This window comes from Lepisosteus oculatus, chromosome 1 (genome assembly GCF_040954835.1).
Source record: "Lepisosteus oculatus isolate fLepOcu1 chromosome 1, fLepOcu1.hap2, whole genome shotgun sequence".
Classification (NCBI taxonomy): Eukaryota; Metazoa; Chordata; class Actinopteri; order Semionotiformes; family Lepisosteidae; genus Lepisosteus; species Lepisosteus oculatus.
Window position 1 is genome coordinate 65,286,905 of NC_090696.1, and position 21,922 is coordinate 65,308,826.

At 37.9% G+C, this 21,922-nt stretch overlaps 1 protein-coding gene across 4 annotated transcripts in view; it reads left to right on the plus strand.

The window, feature by feature from the left end:
* The first annotated feature begins 30 nt into the window (after positions 1 to 30).
* Positions 31 to 21,922, plus strand: part of gstcd (glutathione S-transferase, C-terminal domain containing) — a 59,762-nt gene continuing 37,870 nt past the window's right edge. For 2 of the 4 annotated variants that reach the window (XM_006630011.3, XM_015345774.2), the window contains exons 1-5: positions 31 to 119; positions 1,809 to 2,250; positions 3,113 to 3,544; positions 7,943 to 8,197; positions 11,712 to 11,805. In XM_006630011.3, coding sequence (XP_006630074.1) covers positions 1,834 to 2,250; positions 3,113 to 3,544; positions 7,943 to 8,197; positions 11,712 to 11,805 — 1,198 coding nt within the window. In that variant the 5' untranslated portion in view covers positions 31 to 119; positions 1,809 to 1,833. Of the gene's footprint in view, positions 129 to 157; positions 177 to 1,808; positions 2,251 to 3,112; positions 3,545 to 7,942; positions 8,198 to 11,711; positions 11,806 to 21,922 lie in introns of those variants that run through there. The other 2 variants (XM_015345773.2, XM_069191338.1) reach the window with 2 other exon arrangements.

The following is a 21,922-nucleotide window of genomic DNA, read 5'->3' on the forward strand; positions in this document are numbered from 1 at the left end:
CCAACCGTCGGTTAAGGGTGTGAGATGTTACACGGACACGTTTCTTGGTGACACAAGGAAGAAAAGGTTTGAAACAGCGTGACTGTGTGCAAAGAGAACTGTAGCTGCAGAGGCTTGCTGTGAGTAGAGTAAGCTGATTTCGTTTTTGACGCTTGCGAAAACAAACAAGAAAAGCGGTGAATTGAATGGGAGAGATTCAAACAGTAAAATAATAATAAACATCAACAACTTCTTTTAGGCGCAACATGTTTATAAAGCTAGACATGTGTACAAGATCTGTATAATAAAAACCCTACAGAAATACCTCTTGATATGTTTTTACTTTTAAGTTAAATGTTGTAAATGAAACGAAATGTCGTTGTCATTTTAACTATTTTAATTTAATTAAACGTCTGATTTGTTATAGTGTCTTAGGGTCCACTTGGGCTAGAGAGAGAATTTTAGTGCACTTGTCTTGAAAACTGCTTGTTCAGTTACATTTGATGTTGATCGCATTCGCATGAAGGGTGTTGAATCTTTTACTCCTCACCTTTAAAAAATGAAAAATTTGCAGTGAAGTTGAACTAATCTTAACGGTAGCATATTTTCATTGACACGCTGATTTTTCTCTTGGGCAGAACGTATGTGTGGGTCACAGCATGTCTTTCTCTTCTGGGGGCTCTGTAGATTCATCTGCTTTTTATTGCTGCTTCTCATTTGAGTTAAGCTTTTAATAGGAGTCAGATAATCTGGTTTTAGGTCATAGTAAATTTCTAATGTAAAGGCAAAACAACAGACCTGCATACGTTTGTCTGATTTTCTGTAAATCAGTCCTAATCATTAATCTCTGTAATATGGTCAGATTATGAATGCCCCTGCGATAAGTCCACTAACGTGCCCTTTTAAATTTTAGGTGTGTCGTTTCTGAGACCTGGGTGAAACAGTGTAATGACGTTTCCTGTAATGGTCATGACATCTGTTTTGCACTGGTCTGCAGTTGTGCTGATGTTGCAGTTGCTTAACAGAAAGGAGGTGGATTTCTAAAATGGTCTGCTTGATTCCAAACAGTAGATCACGAAGACACACAGAGTCACACAAGACGACTTTGGCTGTTATTTTTTGAATCCTTGTGTCCTGCAATTTGGCTTTCCTAAATTCTGTATTAATTCAACAGGGAAATCAATTTCTCACTTCTATGCCTGATCTGCTGTAGAGTGGCACTGCCACATATCCCAAAATAATAATTAATAATTGCTTACACTTATAAAGTGCTTTTCTGGACACTCCACTCAAAGTGCTTTACAGGTAATGGGGACTCCCCTCCACCACCACCAATGTGCAGCATCCACCTGGATGATGCGACGGCAGCCATAGTGCACCAGAACGCTCACCACACATCAGCTATTAGTGGGAAGGAGAACAAAGTAATGAAGCCAATTCAAAGAGGTGCACCTCTTCAGTTGTGGACTGTGGATCCCCTTCTATATATGAAGCACTTGGGAATCCTTTGTTTTGCAAAGTGCTACTGTATATAAAAGGAAAAACATTCGCTTACTATCACATTGCAATGACTTTTCCTATGCATAGTTTCAAAGATGTTACATATACACTTCTTGAATATTAAATGTTAAACCCTGTGTATGTAGAGTATGTATAGAAAATTATTGAGAATCACACTATCTCGTCATTGAGTCTTACAGATTGAGGCTGTACTCTAAAGGTTTAGCCCATATTTCTACTTTAATAAAGCTAAAAATATAAGTACATAAATGTACCTACAGACTTATTGTGCTGTTATGTGAACATTTAATATTCTTTTCTTTTTACAGAGTATATTGCTGTGCCTCCAATGCAATGAAACACACAAATTCAAAAAGGGGAGAAGAGTGTCTCTACCTGGACATTTCTGACCAGAGTGAAGAGGCCATTCTCCCTCTCCACACGTCCATAACGCTCTTTCTCCTGTCGTACTGTGACTCCAAGTTATTCCGTGTCTTCCTGGTTCCTTCTCGGCCTGACCCGGCGCAGTCATGGAGGCACCGAGTGCCGGGGGGCCTGGCCGCCAGCGTCGTCTCCGAACAGGACCTGCCCGCGCTGGTGAGAAGCTGTTGCCTTCCTGCGGTGCTGGAGGAGGAGGGCAGGTATTGCCGAGCAGGCCTGGCCGTAGTGCTGAGACATATCATTCAGAGGACTTGCGAGGAAGATCCCAGCCGCAAGGATGTAGCGGCCCTGCTGGGCTTCAAAAAGACCTGCCTCAAAGCCTGTGCCGAAGTAAGTCTGTTATCTCATTCTTTTGTTTTCCTTTTGCTTGTTTATTAATGCAGATATGCTAGACTGTATTGTTGACTATCTAATTACTGTAGGTGTATTGCTTGTGATGATAATTTTTTTTACTACTACATTTTTATTAACCATTCCAGCGAAGGTAGTTTCTCATATCACTTCAGCTTATTGTTCATCAATAAATAGGGGAAGAAAAACAGTCCTGATCTTAAGCAGTATGGTATTCACTCATTATACTTCACTGAATCATTTCTGCACGTTCGAAACGAAAAAGTCTTTTTTAACTGAGATGGGGAAAGTGCATTTTACACAACGGGTTTATGTTAAACAAAGATAACTTGCTGAACAAATAGCTCCTGAGAATGACAGTGAACACATATAAGTAGAACAAGTATACCCCATTCGACGCCCATCTCCCCAGAACAAACAAGCACTCAGGTTATATTTGTGAGGTTCACATGGACATGATCTGCTATTATTACCATACTTTTGTTTAGTGGTATGTGCTTTAGAGGGGCATTTGTAGTCTGTTCTGTTTTGTGTGTGACTTTCAGTAGTCATCATATTAAATCATATGATGGAAAATGCAGATAGTGTAATTTATTACATTGCAATGGAAATTGATTTAGTTTATAGGAACAAATGACAGGTCTGTTTTCTGCTACTTGTATGGTGTAGTTATGTTGCATCACCAGGATAAACCTTATATTACTTCTGTCATAGGTAGGGGAGGTCATCAGTGATTATGATAATAGTTTTAAAAGGGGACATGGGGCTGCTGTATCTCTGTCTTGAGGGAAATGTTAGTGAATTCTATTTACTGGAATAACTGTGTTGATTTCTGGCCTAGGTGAGTCAATGGACGCGGCTCTGTGAGCTCAACATCCCCTCAGCTGTGGAGGAATTTCTCAGGCAGCCTGCAGGCCCAGATCCAGAGATACCCGCCGCTATCTTGCGCCTGGAGAAGAAACTGGAAGAGCCCGTTAAGGTCCACAATGACGACAAGATCCGCCGGCAGAAACTGCAGCAGCAGAAGGAAGAGGCAGGCTCTGCCACCCAGCCTGCTTCATTCCGGGAGTCAGTGAACTCGGAAGAGCTGGAGCTGAGGGCTGCCTTGGCCAAGCTGTCTGTGGAGGATACACCTTTGTCAGCCACTAGGGGGCCCTCTAACATCAGGAGAGTCAAGACCACTGAGCTGCCCGCCCTAGAGCATGTGTTTGCAGAGGGGCTGTACTTCACCCTTACAGACCTTGTCCTGCTGCCTTGTTTGCACCACTTTCTGGTAAGGATGCAAATCAGTGAAATTGTGAATAACACAGGCCAGGTGCTATACTTAGTGAAAAAAAGTTGTTTTATTCACAACTTTTTGGAGTCTTTATTGTGGGTGAAAAAAGTACTTGTAGTTTTACATATGGGGGGGGGGGGCTCACCAATGCTATTAATTCAATAAAAATCTTTAATAAAATAATTAAATGTTAGTGGATGTATCTTTAGCTTACACATTAACTTGTATTCAGCTACATTTCAGAACTTACATTCAAATATAATTGTGGAAGTGAAAAAAAAAAGTAGGATTTTTCGAACCTCCCACAGAGTGTCAGGTTGGAACAAAACAGAAATTCAGAATACTCAATACTTTGGGGGAAAAAAAATGATAAAGCCTACAGTGTTTGTGCTGTTGCTGGTTAGTGAAACATGCTGTCAGCCAATATAACATGAACAAAAGCAATGCACACAAAATTCTCTTTCAGAAACAGAACTTTATTTGACCCTTTAGCCTTCTGTGCCCTGTTAATTCAGATGAAGGGAATTAATCATTAACTATGGTCAGTTTTAAAGTACAGTATCAGCCACCTTGCAGGTGTGGAATGCATGAGGTGCACGTTATTAATGTTAAGTCCACTAGAAGTGTTTTTGACTTGTTGGAGAATTGTACCATGTGCTTTAACCATTCACATCTTTAATGTTTTGTAATATTATATTATTATCAGGACATACTGCTATTGTATTCTCATATGTAGCAGTGATAAGGTTAATTATAGATCTTGTAAATGCAAACATTGCTTTAAATGCTTTAATTTTGTCACGCTCTTGCTAAGCAACCACAGAATTATTTTCCCGTATGTGATGGTAAAGGTCCCTCTAAAGAAAAGCAAAAAGAAAAGCTCTTAAATACAAATCCATGTACTGGAAAGGGAATACCCTGTGAAACTGACAGATACCAGTTTTGCATGTAAAGAACGTTTCGGAAATCCTGTAGGTCTCGGCTGGATTCAGGATTTGCTGTTTGTGTAAGAAAGGTTCTTTTCACAATAAAAGTGGATAATGCTAAGGATAAAAAGCATTGTTATAAACCCTGCCCTAAAACAAGGATCTGAGAAGATACAAAACCCATAATGTTAATACTGTGCCGGAGGTTTTACTTCAAAGATCTTGCAGGTTCTGCAGATAAAATACTCCAAAGTAGGCTTAACAGACTATCAAGCCCTGCACCACCACCAATGACACAGTGAAAGCCCTTTATATGCCTAAACATTTCAATAAGTCCCATACCAAGAATTTTGAATGATCAAACACGAATAATCTCATTCACAAATTATTACCCAGTGTGTCTATCTACAAATGAAAGAGGCCTTTTTGTGGCAAATAAGCTATTAAACTGTCCCCTTAAAGACCAGACAGCTACAGGCATCTGGCTGTTGAGAGTGTTTCTTTGTGTCTAATGCCATTTTGTCAAATGCAGGACTGTTTGAAGGGACTGAATTGCTCAGTTGTGTGTTGCAGACTGAAAAACATTGTATAAGACTGAATAATTGTGGGCTGGCCACTGTCAACACTGTACCGAAACATTTTTACGGTTCTTGTGTAAGCAAACAGGAGAAAAAATGTTCAACACGACAAGGAAGGGAAGTAAGAGGGTATTAAGCACTTGAACTGATGAGAAATTAGAATAAACATATCATTACATGTACAGGTACTGGTGAAAGCTTTCTTTCCGTAAACCGCTGTGTTTGACAGTTCTGACAGCTGAGTGTCACGTATGAGGAAATGGTTTATACTGCTGTCTCACAGGGCAGGAAAATAAATATTTTATTTCTTTTAGCTAGAAAAAGAAAAAAATGACAAAGAAACCCACATTACACCCAGAGGTAAGGGCCCTTATCTAATTTGTGTGTGGTGGATTTTTATGACTTACACTTCATGTTCTGTTACCAGCAAAGGGACCACTGAACATTGTGGTGTATTTCATGAATGTGTACGCAGAGTAAGAAGGGAACCTTGACATGCTTAGTATATCATGGTCACAGGGCTCTGAACAAGCCTTTGTGTATCTAGGGTCTTGAAATGGGAAAGGGCCCACAGCAGTATTACAGTGAAACTGGAGATACATATGCTGCTGCCTTCTGAGCTCTCTAATGTGGTCCCACATTTAAATCATCTCAGCGACTTTTTTCTCATTGATTTTTTTCCTAGCTCATGTGTGGGAGTCAGTGCAAAATCGTTACTCAATCTTTCCATTTTATGTTGGTGTGCAATTCTGGACACAAGCCTGATATTGTTATTAGAAAATTATAAAACATGTAGATAAATTCTGTTTTGCATTATCATCCATCTCATGAATGGAATCTTGTCTTGGAGAAGACTTAAAAATGGTATGGTCACACTGAATAACCTTTGTGATGCTTCCTTCCTAGTGTTCTTAAACGTGTGATGGTGATTATCATAGCAATCCATAGTGGTTTGCTGTATTCACAGGGTGATTTTAAACAAAACAGTAAAACAAAAGGTCTCAAAGAGGAACATATATAGGTTCTATATACATGTACAGATGAATGAGACAATGATTGAAGGCGTGTGGTAATGATGGGGCTGGTAAAAAGGGAAACCAACCCAGTTCCTTCATAGACTTTGTGGAGGGAGCTACTCTATCTACTGCAAATTGTTTGGATTGTTGGGATTGTCCCATAGGGTTGATATGTGAGGTCTGTATGAAATGTATACGTGTCCCAAAGAGCGCTGGTCAGTAGAACAGGTTTGGTAGATGTGAGTGTGGTAGCATGGATCAGAATAAGCTGGGTAGACCATATTCATGGGGTTGGTGATAACCCAAGTTTTATTAGCTTAATTCTGCATAACATGTTCAACAGGAGATTCCGTTTTTTTTTCTTTTCTTTGCTTTTGAACCATTATTAAAGCCAGTAACCCTCTTGTATACTTCTTTTCTCTTCGGTGGGAGTGAGTTTTTGTTTGTGCGAAGTTGCCTCCACCCCGAGTACAGAATCTTCCCCAATATATTTGCTAGCATAAATGCATGTGTAAGCATTTGAAATCCTGCAAGTCTGCTTTTAGGGCATTAAGCCTATTGTATTTTCTTACCTTTCACCATTATGTGGAAGCAGGTGATAGACACCTGCATCAGGGTGTTGCAGTCCTTGTTGTGAACAAGACCAAACAACTTCCTTAACCTCTCAAACCTTTAGAATTCCTCATTGGCAGATGCACATACTTTGGATATCTAAACTATATCTTCGGTCCTGCATGTTGTCTCTGCAACATCTTACAGGCTCCAGCAAGGCCTTTTTTTGTGAACTAGCTGTTGTCGTTGCCCTCTTGCCACATGGTGTTATGCTTGATGGGCATCCAGAGCAGTGCTTGGCAGCTGCAGAACTGCTGTCATTAAACTAGGTGATGTCATTCATTCATCCATTTGACAGGTCAAGAGCACATGCAATGACTTTCTCACTCTGGCCTCATTCAAAGTGACCTACTGCGTGACCTCTGCTATTGGGTGAAATATCTCAGACACCAAGTGTGCGCAACATTCCAATCGCAGTTCTGATGTGTCTGCATTTCATAGTGTACCTTTATACCCTTTTCACAGAAGGTACTGTAGAAGAGGCAACAGACAGTTCCGCCATGTCCTCCTTGATGGTGGTCCTGCTGGTTGAATTAATAGCATTCTTGTCAGTTCTTGGATTCAAACGTAGGTCTTCTGTTGTTAATTGAAATGATGAAGTCCTTCTAGAACAACAGTCTTATGACCATTAATATTATACCGAGAGAGCTCATTCTCTGTGACTGTGTTTTTCTTGTCATCTCAGGATGTTTTGTTGTCCTGAATATGTAGTAGACCAATCCAACTTTTAATTTTTGTATTCTTTATTTCAAAGCATCACCATTTAGCATATTTTTGTGCGCACTTCTCTTTCTATCGTTTTGGTAATGTGAGCATGGTGTTAAAAGTGAAAATGCCAAATCCAGTAACCATTTTCACATGCCTTCATGCCATCCTTAGGCTGACTGTTGGCAGGCTGAGCTTTGAACCTGATGCGTCTGAGGACAAGAGGATTGGGTTACCTCCTAAGTGTTTAACAAGCACCTACACCCTCCATCCCCTCAGATAGGGAAGGAAGCAAACTATTACGATGAGGGTTTCGGGGTCAGTTGGTCAGGGATGGTTTTGAGTTTCACAGTCAGTCTAGCATATCTCCCTTAGCTGGATCCAAGTGCATGTGACATGGGAAAACCCCCCTGAATTTCTGCCCCCTCCTCCAGTTTCCATGTCTTCACTCCCGGCTGAGTGTTCTCGCTGTCCAGGCTTACCACCTGCCTTTCTGTGTTTAATTGCCTGGATGGATCACTGATCTGCATTCTTGTTTTTCCTTTTGGTTTCCTCTAGGTTTCCCTCCACCACCGTGAAAGTAATAAGCTGGCACGGCTCCCTCTTTTGCAGCGGTGGTACCGCCGTGTGCAGGAAGTGCCGGGTGTGGCCAGGGCTGCGGGCACCTGTGGAATCGGCTTCCTTCTCCTCCCGGACTCAGGGTGGCACCCAGCCTTGGAGAGCCGGGAGCTCTGCCCGCCCGAGCAGGAACCTGCAGAGAAAGCACAGGCACCCTTCATTGGAGGCCCAAGGCCCACTATGACCAAACTCAGAGTAATTCAATATTCCTTTTTTTTATTCCCCTTTTGTTTCACAGATGCTTTTTAAGGCGATTTTACACGCCGGGGCAGTTGTTGCTGAAACATGTTCACAGCGTCCGTAAAACTGTCAGCACAAAAGTTTTTTTTTTGTTTTCTGCAGTTTCGCACTAATAGGACGGCTGCGTGATTCTGCTCACTTAATGTACTTGTCCTCTTAGTAGGTCTCTGTCCTGTGCCGTAAATGCAGAGCATTTCTTTCATTTTTACTACACAGCCAGTGTAATTTTAGCTTTGACTCTTAAATTGTGTTTTCTTGAGTTCACGGAACACGTTCCCTAAATGTAGTTCAAAATTAAACTTTGAAAGGAGGACAAGCCACCTTTTTTGACAATCAACAGCTCTACGGTATAGATATAAGCTACTAGACCTCTTTTTCCTGGCATTCATCACCTCACCATCCTCTAGTCTCTTGGTTGATCAGGAGCTGCAGCTTCCTCTTCCATATTGGATTAAATCGGTTAGGATAAAGCCGAAAAATCAATAATCAAACTTCATAATCACAATGCCGGGGTTTGTTTGTAGCTTCTGAATGGTAATAACTGTATACCACGTGATGTTTCATGAATTACATGCTTCTTTCAGTGCAGTTATTTGTTTCACTGTCCCACTGTGTGATTTAAATTGATTCTTCAGTGTCTGTATCTGCTTGTAGGTTTTTGCTCCTCTTTGCCTATTGTTTTTATCCACCTGCTGCTGCTGTTTTCTCAAAGCCAGAATCAGTAATGTTTGAGAGGTGTGGGGGGGCTGGGCAGTGTCGTGCCATTTTCCTCCTGAGTGTTGTGTATTATTTCCCCAAACCTCCAACTTTCGGAGACTGAAGTTGGGTTGTATTATGGAGTCCCCCCACATCTCTGAGAAATCAAACGTACAATTTGCTACAAACAAGTTGTAGTGGTATTGCATGGTTCATAATGAAAATTTAGGACAAAGTGGAAAGTAGAGAGAAATGCTGAACAGCCTTTTTTGAGATAAAGACCTCCTTGGGCAGATTTGCAAAACCCTATTCATTGTCTTTTAAATGCCACACTTCCACTTTAAAAGTTCGTTTTTACAAATAGTGTCTCCATAAATTATCTTGGAATGGCATACCGTAATTTTTTTTTCATCAGAATGAATACTTACCCTTTTCTTTTCCTTCCTGTTTCTTTTTTTCTATGTTATTCCAAATGATTAGTTGTAGTATCACTGAGCTACATAGTTATTGCCAAATAATGATTTACATCTCCACAGCTCAACCCCTGAGGCTGTGTACCTTCATCTAGGACAACACACCGTAATGTAATAAAATGTTCTTTGAAACAGACAATCTAGTGACACGCAGCATTTTGAAAAAGAATGGCATTTTCTGATATTTATCAACAACATTTGTCTGTTCCACAAAGGTTGGCACCTTTAACATTCAGTCTAGTTCAATTTACTATGAAATCTTACTTTGCTTAAAGTGTAAGTCACAAAAAAATCCTGTCATATAATGAACCATTTCATAGTTCACTTAGAATCCTTGCTGTCCCCTACAATCCTAATTTCCACTGTGTAGTACTGTACTAAGTAATTCTATAAGCCCAAAGTGGTGGTCCCTAGCACTTTATCATCCAAAGCTAATTTTAGGTTTGAGATAAATTGACACAGCTGGGGTGATGGAGTTCTGTGGCTTTGAGTCACTATCCATTCCTTCTCATTACATCCCAATGGTCTTAACTGCTGTGCTGGGCAAAGTGCTTCTTACACCTACTAGGCATAAATTTAAGATTTCCTGCTGGGTAAAGAACACGCATGGGAGAAGTTCATATAAAACAGTTGTAAAAGGAACACAGAGACCTTGTAAATGTGATTTTTCCCCGTGTCCTGCAGATGGAATTACAAGTTCTTGTGTGTCTCCAGACTGGGCTTTGCTGCACCTGTTGTTGGTGCCGCCTTCTGTTGTGCAAACAAACCCTGCTTCTGGAGCCAAGCAGATATCAAGCTTGGCTCCCAAAGTGACATGCTATCCTGTTTTGCGGCAGGAAAATTTACAGTACTGTGCATTAGTCATGTCTGGAAATGATGAATATGCAGAAAGCACTTCAGTTTGGATATGTTAAAATAGAGTACGTTGTGTGTCAGGAAATAACACAATAAGATAAGATCACTCTGTTAGCCATATATAATTTCTTGTGTTTGGAATTTGTCTTTTCACATACCCCAGCTTGCTCTCCATGAGACACACAGACGGGGAGAGAAGCTTGGGGTCAGAGCTCAGGGTCTACCTTTTATCTGGCACCCCTGGAGCACATGGGGTTAAGGGCCTTCCTCAGGGGCCCAACAGAGTAGGATTCCTCTGCCGGCCGGGGGATATGAACCAGTAATCTTCTAGCCACAGGTGCAGATCCTTAGCCACAGAGCCACTGCACCGCCATCACAGAGCCACCACACCCCCTGGAGGGCTGTCCTTAAAAGGACTGCTCTCTCTAGCCAATAAGAATAAAAAAAGAATAAAGAACCAAACATCTGAGCATCTTTATACAGTATAAATATATTACATATGTATATGCATATAATTAAGATGCCACCAGTATATAAGACTTGAAGACCTGATAAATCTGTAGTGCAAATGTTTATATATTTTTGTAGACCCAATGTAATTGTTATGCCAAGCCTTTGCACTAAAATTTCATGAGCTAGTATGATTTGTAGTCTGTCCTTTTATATGCAGTACACTGTACAGCACAGTACTGGGCTCTCCAAAGGTATTGGGACAGAAAAGTTAAAAATGTTTGCTTTTTGCTTTATATTCAAGAAAAATTTGAATCCGTGATCATGAGATTAATGTGAAGAATACAAGCAATAAAATGTATTTTTCTTTTTTATTTCATGTATTTATTTGATAATATTAGAACAAAAACATTCTTCATGTTCAAACAAGTGATTTAAAATAGCCATAATTATTAGGGCACATGCACTTTCAGTACATTTCTGTGTTAAAAGTCTACATTTAGTTGGACATTCCTTTGAGACAATACCTCCATTCAGCTCACCAACCTCCTTATGTCATCATTCATGGTGAATTGCTGGTATGTTTACATCATTAATAAAAAACAAAAAAAAGGACTGACTTGCTTTTCTTGTACGTTGTTAGCAGTATAATAAGTCACCAGCCTATAGGACTGCTAAAATACTCATCTTGTATTTAACAAATACAAAATAAGCATATTTCTGAACTATATCCATGGTGGCTAATAATTACTAAGGTGATTTTCTGCAAGCTGTTTTTTTTATGAATAGCTGGAAGTCAAGATAATGAAGAAATTAAACAAGGGGGAAACGCAGACAGTTGTGTAACCCTGCTTACAGTATATGCAGTACTTTGTACTTAAAATGTTTAGGATTTAAGATCTCTATTTAAAATACATAAATAGTTCTATAATGTAAGTAATGCAAGAGACAGGCGTGGACGATCTAATGTAATGTCATGATTTTCTTTGCTTCAGGAATGTGGCATTGAGGCTGTTTTCACTCCTCATCCTTGTCCTTCATGGACCCTGGATTGGAACAGCCTTCCAACAGCTGTCAATCCCACTGAAGGTGAGCAATTTTGTAACGTCCCTAAGGATGAAAGCGCTGTATAGCGTTGTGACTGTAGCTGTTTGTGCGTGCTATCCTAAGCAGAGTTGCACATCATGTAGGCTAATGCAGTATATACTGTAGGCACAATTATCTTTCATGAGGGGAAATAACATTGTTTCATTTTTAGGACAAAACAATCACTTGTAGTTCCACATCTATTATAGCTTATTTCCTTGAGGTTTTTTTCAGGGTCCAATTTTGGTACCTTTGCTATTTTCTATTAATTTCTCTTTTATTGGACCAGATTCTCTGGCAATTTGTTATCGTGACCTGCTGATGATTACATTTATTTAAAGACCACATCTGATGCTATTTTGGCTGTTTCTTCTTAATGCTGTCTACCTGACGGAAAGAAATCATGGATGCAACAAAATAGTTGCTGAAGGTGTGGTGAAGCTTCATGGCTGACTGCAAAATCAACTTCTGTAGTGTTATTGTTGGTTGGGAGATTTGATTCTGTGTTGGGATCATAAATCAGAACATTTGCTATTATTGGTCCAAATTCATTTCTCAGTCTCATGTTTGTAATACTGTAGATCTACAGTGTCATTTTCTCATTTACTCCATGCTGTGCTCTCACATTCCTCAGGGTAATGGATGCTAAGAAATGTGTCCTACCCTTAAGTTGTCTGGAACCTTTTATTATGACACTGTACAAGATGAGAATTCATTCTGCTGGCATGTTTACATCATTAATAGAAACCAAGAAACAGACTGACTTGCGTTTCTTGTGTGCTGTTAGCAGTATAATAAGTCACCAGCTTACAGCTCCAATAAAATGCTCATGTTTTATTTAAGAAATACAAAATAAACTTGTTTCTGTACTACATGCATGGGGGCTAATAATTACTAAGGTGATTTTCTGCAAGCTGTTTTTTTTTTACCAAATAGCTGACTTTACATATTCGACTGTGTACAAATTGATGATCTGTAAAGAACTTTGCTGACTGTCTGTTAAAGAAACTAGCATCATCCTGCTATCCTGCCATCTCTGCATTTCTATGGCTTTCCTTCTGGCTACTTTCAAAACCATGGAATAACTCTGTAATATGTCACCTGCTGTAGTCTACGAGTGACCTAGGTTTTGGAATGTGTGGTTATGTGAATAGATTTTAATTGTGCAGCAATAAAGATTGTAAATAATGTTATAAATTATTCATTAGTATTTATATCCCTTCATGATATTGCATTATTCTTTTACGTTTCTTATGGTGAGTGCTAAATCCTATGTTGCTTAGAAGGTATGCATGTTATTGTATTGAGAAGGTAAAGTTTTTTATTAAGCCTCAGACATTCCACTCTTGTTAATATTTTTTGTTTCTTTTTTTACCCGAACAGTAGAAAAAAAACATATAACCAAATAATTAAGGGTTTAATGGATTTTTGTTATGATTTTGCTGTCTTTATCCAGCAGTGTATCTGTCCATGTATTGCAAAGTTCCTCTTCGATGTATCAAGTACTGTATTTGTAATTAGTAAGAGCCAGAACAAGAGTAAGTCAGTTTGTACAGGGTTTCGTTGAGAACGTTTTTCATCTGTCTACACTTTCTGCCTTCACTGAGGTGATAACAAGGCACACAAAGAGCTACAAAATAGCAGTGCTTCAGGGAAAACTGTCTGCTGTTAGTTTTGAATGTGTTTGTTTAGAAGCTTTCAAGCAAGAATATATTAATCGTGATGAGAACATTCTGAAGACAGGTAGCCAGTGATGTGAATACTCAGCTGATTGTCAAAGCTATTTATAGTCAAACTATGCAGCTGAAGAATTGAGTATTTGACAAGAATAAGAAAATAAAGAAACACATTACTGTAATTCTTAAAGTACGAACTAATAAGTGTTTTTCTTTCAAAATGAGAACATATGAGTACATATCCAAGGCAAAAGTAGAGTGCGGGTTTTACTTACATTTCTGGATGCAGTGTTGATTGTATAATAACACATGGCCTGCTCCATTTATATATTTTTATATATATATATTTTCCATTTATATACACTGAACTGGATGTTGGCAGTTGTTTTTTAATGTTTCCTTTATTTCTGCTAACGTTTTTCAGAATTTTACTAATTTTACATTTTTGAAGTCAATAGGTGTTACTTAAAAGGGAAATTAATTTGTTGAAAATCTCATCAATGTGAAGCACTTGATTGTACAGCATATTTTAAAATAGAAAATCTGCACGTTTTTTTTCTGTACTACTTTATATAGTGGGTACTGTTTTCAAACAGTCCTGATTAGAGAATTTGCTCATTTCACATGGGTTACCCTTTGTGCACATTACAAAGCTTTTTACTTGTCATATGCTGTAGAGCTTTCTCTGGTTCTGCACTTTTTTGTTTGACAACAGGCCTACACCCATCAAGCAAAGAGTTTTGCAGTTGCTGAAAAATGTCTGTAAAAAAGATTAGGATTTTGATTATTTAGCATTCAAAAAGCTAAATGTGGCATATTGTACTAGAGTTGTGGAGTTCTCATGAGCAACATGGGCCACATGTGCCTTAAGAATGAAGTTTCACATTTGGGATGAAAACCCGATACTGTTGTCACACTATTACTGTATATGGTATTGCCATTAAAGCACTTTTTTTATGATTACAGGAAGAAAATTTAGTAGAGAGTTTTTGCAAAACCAGACTTTCCATTTCAGATTTTGTTTTTCTGACCAATACAGCAGCTAAATTCTTAAGGGTGCATAGCGAAGTTGTTCTGTTCTTCTCAACACAATCAGTTTCTTCAACTTCAGTTTCTCTCAGATGAACCTGTTTTCAGTTAGAAGTGTATTTTCAATTCTTCATGCATTTAATGCACCCTCATACTCGAGCAAAGAAGAAGAGAACAATAATTTGTGTTAATAATGCACTTACTTGTTCTTTTCTCCAACCTATGACGTTTTTTATTAAACCTCAGACATTTCACACTTCTTCATATTTTGTTTCTTTTTGGGCTGAGCATTAGGCTATGGGCTGGAGGACTGATGCAGTTCTTGCTGACAACAAACCTGCAAATGCATAGGTGCCCAGCTAGCCAGATGGCATTACTTTTGCGTGGGAAGATGAAGCAACCTCAACCAACTTCAAACCTTCCTACCATCAGCACTTTTGTTTTTCACTTCTTGATGGATCCCTGTCGGTGTCTGCAAGGCCATTGTGTTGATCTGAAGTAGTGAGTTATATAACCCAGCCTACTAATGAAATACCTTTATTAACTGAGTCATGATATCTGGGAGCCCTGCCACTTCGTTTATGACTATACTATTGAGTAGATAGTAAAGCTCTGTTATTTTAGCAACTCATTCCCTGAACAGCTTTCTTTTAACAATCCTCCCAGAAAGTGTGATAGAGCAGTAAAATGCTTATGGGCAGTGCTTTGATGTCCTTTGGTGAATTTCTGTCCTGGGCACAGTCTGTTAAATACTAAATTACTGTCTAGCTCCAGTTTCTCACATTCTTCTTTTCCAAAGTTATTTTTGCTGATACATTTTGTACTACAATACAGCCTGTGACTTTGACTTATTATAATAATAATAAGAAGAAGAAAAATAATTGCTTACACTTATATAGCGCTTTTCTGGACACTCCACTCAAAGCGCTTTACAGGTAATGGGGACTCCCCTCCACCACCACCAATGTGCAGCATCCACCTGGCTTGGTTGGACAATTCTTTTTACTGGGTGGCAGTGTTATACCTCAAACCAAAAGCTGTTTTCATTAGGACCTGAGACAGCACTCTAAGTTGGAGCAAGTTAATATACAACTTTTTGTGGTCATCTGATACATTTTCCACATCCATCTTTATCTTATGTATAATTGCCAATATCCACATGCTCTGATCTGTTTTAAGACACCTGTCTCTTTCCTTACTTAACTATTTCAGGCCACCTTTCTGATCTTTATTTCCTTATCTTCTTAATTTTTGTTCAGTATTGTAGAGCGAAAAAATAAATGAATCAGCTTTTTGAAGGTTTGAAGTCTTTATCATTTGTTATTGACATTTGCTATGTGGTTTAAGCTGTCAAAACCGTATAAAAAACATTTTGGCAACGTTTTTCGACAAATCTAGCAGTGAGTGTTAAATGAACACTTTGGACATTGGAGGGAATGTGTGCTAGCCTTGGCTGAAAATAACTGTTTAAAGATTTATTTCAGATCTGTTAAGGGGTCAGAGACAGTCGGGAGTTTATTTCCCCTGTGAAGCTCAGGCTAGTTCCACTATCTCTAGCTATCTGCACTGCGATCTACTCAAGGTGTTAGAGGCTGATGATGGCAGTCTGAGGCTGTGCTGACCTCATGACCTCCTGTCTGGGGAGGCTTCCCTCTGGACTACCAATCTATTTGCTGTCAGATTTGTCCATTATGTATGTGACAATTTTGCAGTAATTTATTTATTTATAGTTGGGATACCCTCGGGAGGACTGGAGGGTATTCCGTTTTTCATTTCACCTCTCTGCTTACTGCAACATACTGTACTCATAATATGCCTTATTCAAAGATGAAAACAGTGTCTGTGAAATATGCAGGACTTGGATCTCTTTAGATTAAGAAATCCCAAAAAACATTAACCCTCTTAGAAGCCTGTTCGATTATTTTATTTTTCCATCTGAATGCATTGAAAGTAGTTGGGATTAGGGAAGATAAAAAAAAATATTTCTAAAGTTCTTATAATCTCAAATGCATTAATAAAGCTATATCTTCTCATAAGCCTAATAGCAACTGACGTATTGTATATTATTACCAAAAGTAGTTAAAATTAACTGTAACATATAAATTATTTTAAAATGTATAATTCAAAGTTAACAGCTTGTCGCATTTGTGACCCATTATCGAAAGGTTTAGCAGTTTATTTAATGTAAACCATGACAAATTTTGTCCACTGCATTTTACCATAAGAATATAAGTACAAATGAGAGGGGTTCATTTGTTGATCTTACCTATTTGGTAGGTAGTAGGTAATTGAACAAAGAATCTCATCCAGCCATTTCTTGAAAGAAGCTATATCCTGGCTATAGGATGTTGACTTCAACATCATTGTTGGTTATGTTGTTCCATAGTCCCATAATCCTTTGCCTAAGGAAGTGCCAACTGTTCTCAATTTAAAATGCACTTAATTTTTATAATCTCTGGTTTATAAGATATATTTTTTACTGTTGTTTTTTTTCCATTGGGTTGACATTGGTAATACCTTTGTGGAATTTGAATATTGGACTCAGGTCCACTTGTAGGACCTGTTTTCTGTTCAAAACTGAAAACATTCAGGTATTTCTGTCTGTTTTTGTAGGACATTCCTTTAGGCCTTGGAATGTTATCTTCTTGCTCTTCTCTGGGCTGAAGCCAGAACAGTAATATCCTGTTGAATACTTTGGTGGCCAAAATTGTATTTTGTATTTCAAATGAGGGCTTTCTAGGGCATGGTATTATTTTAACATACTCATCTCATGATTTAATGATCCTAACATTTTGTTGGACTTTTTTGTTTCCCTACATTGACTACAAAATGTTAATGTGTCTACATAAGCACCTATGTCTTTTCAAGTTTAGTACTGTATCTCCTGTTTCCCATTCCCACACCACAATTTAATCTGCATAAGTCAAGGCACAAGATGTGAAAGCTGTGGCCAAATTAAAAGTGGCTTACAATTTCTTCGATATGACCGTAACACACATGAATTTAGAATGTGGACTATTCACACTCAATTTTCTTTCTGAAAAGATTTGGATTTTTATCTTCTTGGAAAATTCTGGTCTGGAAGCATTGTTTTCAGGATCCAGTACCATTTATCTAGTTCTCAAATCCTTTAATTACATTTTTTTGCCAATATTGTGTTAAACTTGATCAACTTTTCCCAGCTGAGTCAAATCCAAGTATGTTTGGAGGCCATAGGAATGAGCAGTTTGACAGATAAGGTGCTTCAGTCATTTCACCAACAACCATCTTTTTGTTGATCTAATAATACTGTAAGTCTCCACGCTGCCTGGTTTACAGAGATCATTAGGTATTAAAATATTATGATTCATGACACATACAGTAACACAACAGATGTTTCAGTGAAATGTCCAGTGGGTAAGTGCAATGCTGGACTGTGACCAAGCCATTTAGACTATCGCAAACATTTGCAAAATTGTATTACTCCCCCACTGTATTAAACATCATAAAAGCAAATAATAGCAAATCATTGTATAGGAAAGGAATTTGAACCTGACTACAGAAATAGTAAATAGCTGCATTTTTGTCCTTTTTAAACCTGTGCTGTATATCAAAGGAAATTTGAACGAAGCATGCCAAATGAAGTTTGGATCCAACATTTAAAACTTTTTTTTAAAATTTTAAATTTCAGTAAATTAATTCAGATAAAATAAGAAGTGAAGACATTTAACAAATGCAGATATGTTCATTTGTATTTATATGTTTGTCACTTGTTGCTTAGTTACATTTTTCTAAATTACAAAGAATAATTAGCTAAGGGTTTTTCAAAGGTTTTTGTCTAGAGTTGGCTCCTAAAGTGCTGAAAGACATTATAAAATTCTTGGGGCTGTCTGAGTTCTGTTTTGGAGCTAAGACAGATGGAGGTATCTTTTTTTCTCTGTGGGTAGGGTCCACAGCTCTCTCTCTCTGTCTTGTTAAGATTTTACTTGAGGCAAAATAGCAGCAGTAGCCTTATCTAGTCAGATCTCAGCAGCTAAGCCAGGCCAGCCCTGATCAGAACTGGGATGAGAGACCTCCAAAGAAAGCTGCAGCAAGTGTTAGTACACAGAACATAAAATTGGCTAGAAACAATAACCGTTTAGCACAGGTACTGTAGATCAAATAGCTTCTGAACAACTAAAAATCTAAATACTCTATCTCATTTTTTGAAAGAAGCCTGCATATCACCATCACCAACATAGATGGGCAGCTTGTGTTACTCCCACAAACCTTTGTGCAAAGAAAGTGCCTCCTTTTTTGAATGCATTTCCCCAGTGGAAGTGTATTTTCTACATGTGTTTTCTCATTTGTATTTCACTATTGATTCTGAAGAATTTCACTGACTTGACTTTGTCAAAGCCAGTGAGGATTTTGTATACTTGTATCAGGTCCACACACTACTGTATGTGGAACTTAAAAATGCTGTCTGCCTGTCAGTATTGTCCCTTTCTTGAGAGACGTTTCTAAGAGTTTTATTAACAGCCTGCGAATTGCATTTCTTGTCTCCTTTATATAGTTAGTATAATATAACAAATCTTGGGACCTGAAGATCTGTTGAGAAGTGTTGATACTGTAGAACAGTAGGTGATTATTCTTTCCTGTGGACCAGAATTTCCAAACCACTTCCTCAGTATGATCAGGAATACTGATGTAGAAAGTGCCGTTCTCAGACACTTTTCAAAAGAGTGGGGGAAGGATTGGGGTATCATTTTTCTGTCTTTGCTCAGGTTTTTGTTTGACATTGAAAAACAATAGTGTTCAGACACCTTTTATGGGTTTAGTCCTAGGAATGACCAGCTATACCTGCCTTGCGTAAGTATCAATTACCTGATCAAATACTGACAGAGGTGTCTCCAATATCAGCTATGAGATCTAGTGCAACAAGAAGTAAAACACATTGTCTGTCAAGTCTTGACTTGAAGAGAATGCCCCCTCTTCTAATAAATCCAAAGTCAAATTTCCTATAAGATAGCAAACAACATTTTTATTCTTAACTGCTCTTCTTGCTGTCTTGATTTTCCAGTACTCTGTAGTGACCTAATACATCTGTCTTGTCTTAATTAGGCAAACTGTTGTTGGGACAAACTGATATTTGTTATGCAATTTAAAATACTTTATTCATCCCAGGAGGGCAATTTAAGCTTATTATCACTCTTATCTTCATTATCTCACCTTCATGTTAAAGTAAAAGTACTTTTTCCATGGACAAAAAGACTTCGGCCTCCTGGAGATGTGCTACATCTATGATTGATTTTTAAATCTTATTGCCACAATATTTCCAAATTGATGCTGCGAGAGTCTTTGCATTTTTTGTACTTTCAGTAATACCATACATGTAGATAAGATCGGATGTCTTGCTGGGCAAAATGGAGGTTACATTTTAGAAAGGTCATTATTTTTAATAACCATATCAATAAAGATGAACAATGTTTAGGAGGTTAAGGAAATATTTTATTAAGAGCAGATTAAAGTTTATATCATAATAAGTATTTGCTTGCACATTACAATGGGGGGTGTTAAAGCTATAAACTCATAATTGAAAATAATTGTATAATGAAGGGTTTGTTGCTAAAAGGTACTCTATTACAAAGGATAAGAAACAGGCCTTTAATTTAATGTGCGCCATGACGACATAAATGCTACATGTGTTGTCATTTGTGCTTCCATCCAGATGAATGTTTCCTATAACTATGCAATTAAGCAATACTTTCAATTGCATAATTGTAACTTTGCCTTTTAATCACTTAACCAATTATGTTTTTATAAACAGTTTTTAAACTTCATATTGGTTACTTCTGTCATATTTAAGATAAGCAGTAAATCATTTTTTAAAATTTGCTTAGGAAGGCTCAAAAGCATCTTTTCCAGTGGTGGTATTTGCAAAGCAAGCACAATTGTGTTTGAGAACGTCTGGTCTCCGTCAACACTATTCGTGAGGTTTTCAGTGCCAGAGGGCAAGCTATCTCTTACCTGGCAAATATCAGAGCTGAAGGACCTTTCTTCACCGGCTTTCAAATGTGAAAGAGAATCTGACCTGGGATACTTGCTTGAATTGTTTTTGTAGTCTTAGGCAGGGTTACTGTAAACCTGCTTTCTGTCTGCCTGTTGCCCAAACTGCATGATTTGCAAGGTGACAATTATTTTCCTTTTTAATTTGTATTTTTTTAAATTAATTTATATTCTATGGTTATACAGTATAATGCTTCTGGTGAATGTATACATTATAGTTGAGATTATTAGACTGTAGTTTGTGTGGTTATCTTTAATTGGTATCTAAACCAGTGCAGAGACTACAAAAAGGAATGAAAAGACAGGCAATCCCATCATGTAGTTAACTTTGACTTAAAACACAGTCGAACAACAGTCCTAAGGTCTTAACAAAAAGAACCAATTAATGCAGTGCAGTTTTAAGAAACCATTTTTAATAGGTAATTCCTTGTTGTAAATGTTATCCAACAGTCTATGAATCATTTAAGATAATAATAAACATTGACCTACAGTGTATTTAGTGTGCCACATTTAAAAACATAATTAACTTATCCATGGAAAGAGGCTCAATGAATTTTGTATGTATTTTCCAAAACTTAAGAAGGTTACAGAAGAAGATTTGATCCATTGTATTTTTGGTAACTATTAGCTCATTGATCCAATTAATTAAGATAGACATGATCCTGTACTGCAAATCAAGATCTTTTCCTTTGAAATAGTAGTCAGTCAGAAGCCTCTTTCTTTAACAACTCAAGTTGAGGGGATTGTTTTTCTTCTATCTTTCATTCGTGATCTCTAGTCACTCTTTTTACTCCATAGACGATTTTCAGCTTGACATGACCAGATTGTTGCTCATTGATGCTTTCAGCACTAAGTTTGTGTGATCAATCCAACACTTATGTGAAAAAACGGGGGTGTTCTGGAATTGTGACAGGGCTTGGAGGATTGGGTCTTTTAAAGTGCTGAATCAAAGGTACATAAAGCTGAGTAAATCCACGCTCCAGAATTATTTTAAAGGTGTGATCCATTTTGTATTTTTAATTCAAAGTTGTATTTTGCATATTTTAGTATCGCAGTCATCTTTGATAGAAGTGCCTAAGACCAGTTCAGCAGCTTTTATTTATTTGAGGATATGTTGGTTGGTTCTGAAGATATTCTCAAGTATCTTATTCCCCTCACGGGTCTGAAAAAATGTGTAGTTTTTTCCATTCTTATTTTCCACGCACATTGTATTGATATGCTTCCTAAGAAGTATTTTTAAACCTGGGCTGGACTCCCGGTAACTCCTGGCACCAATGCAGTCTAAATATGGTTCAGTTCTGCTTGCCAGTTCATCTTCTTTTCTTTTATCATCAACATAAATGTTATGTTATGTCACAATTCAGCATTTCAATAGAAATGTAATTTAA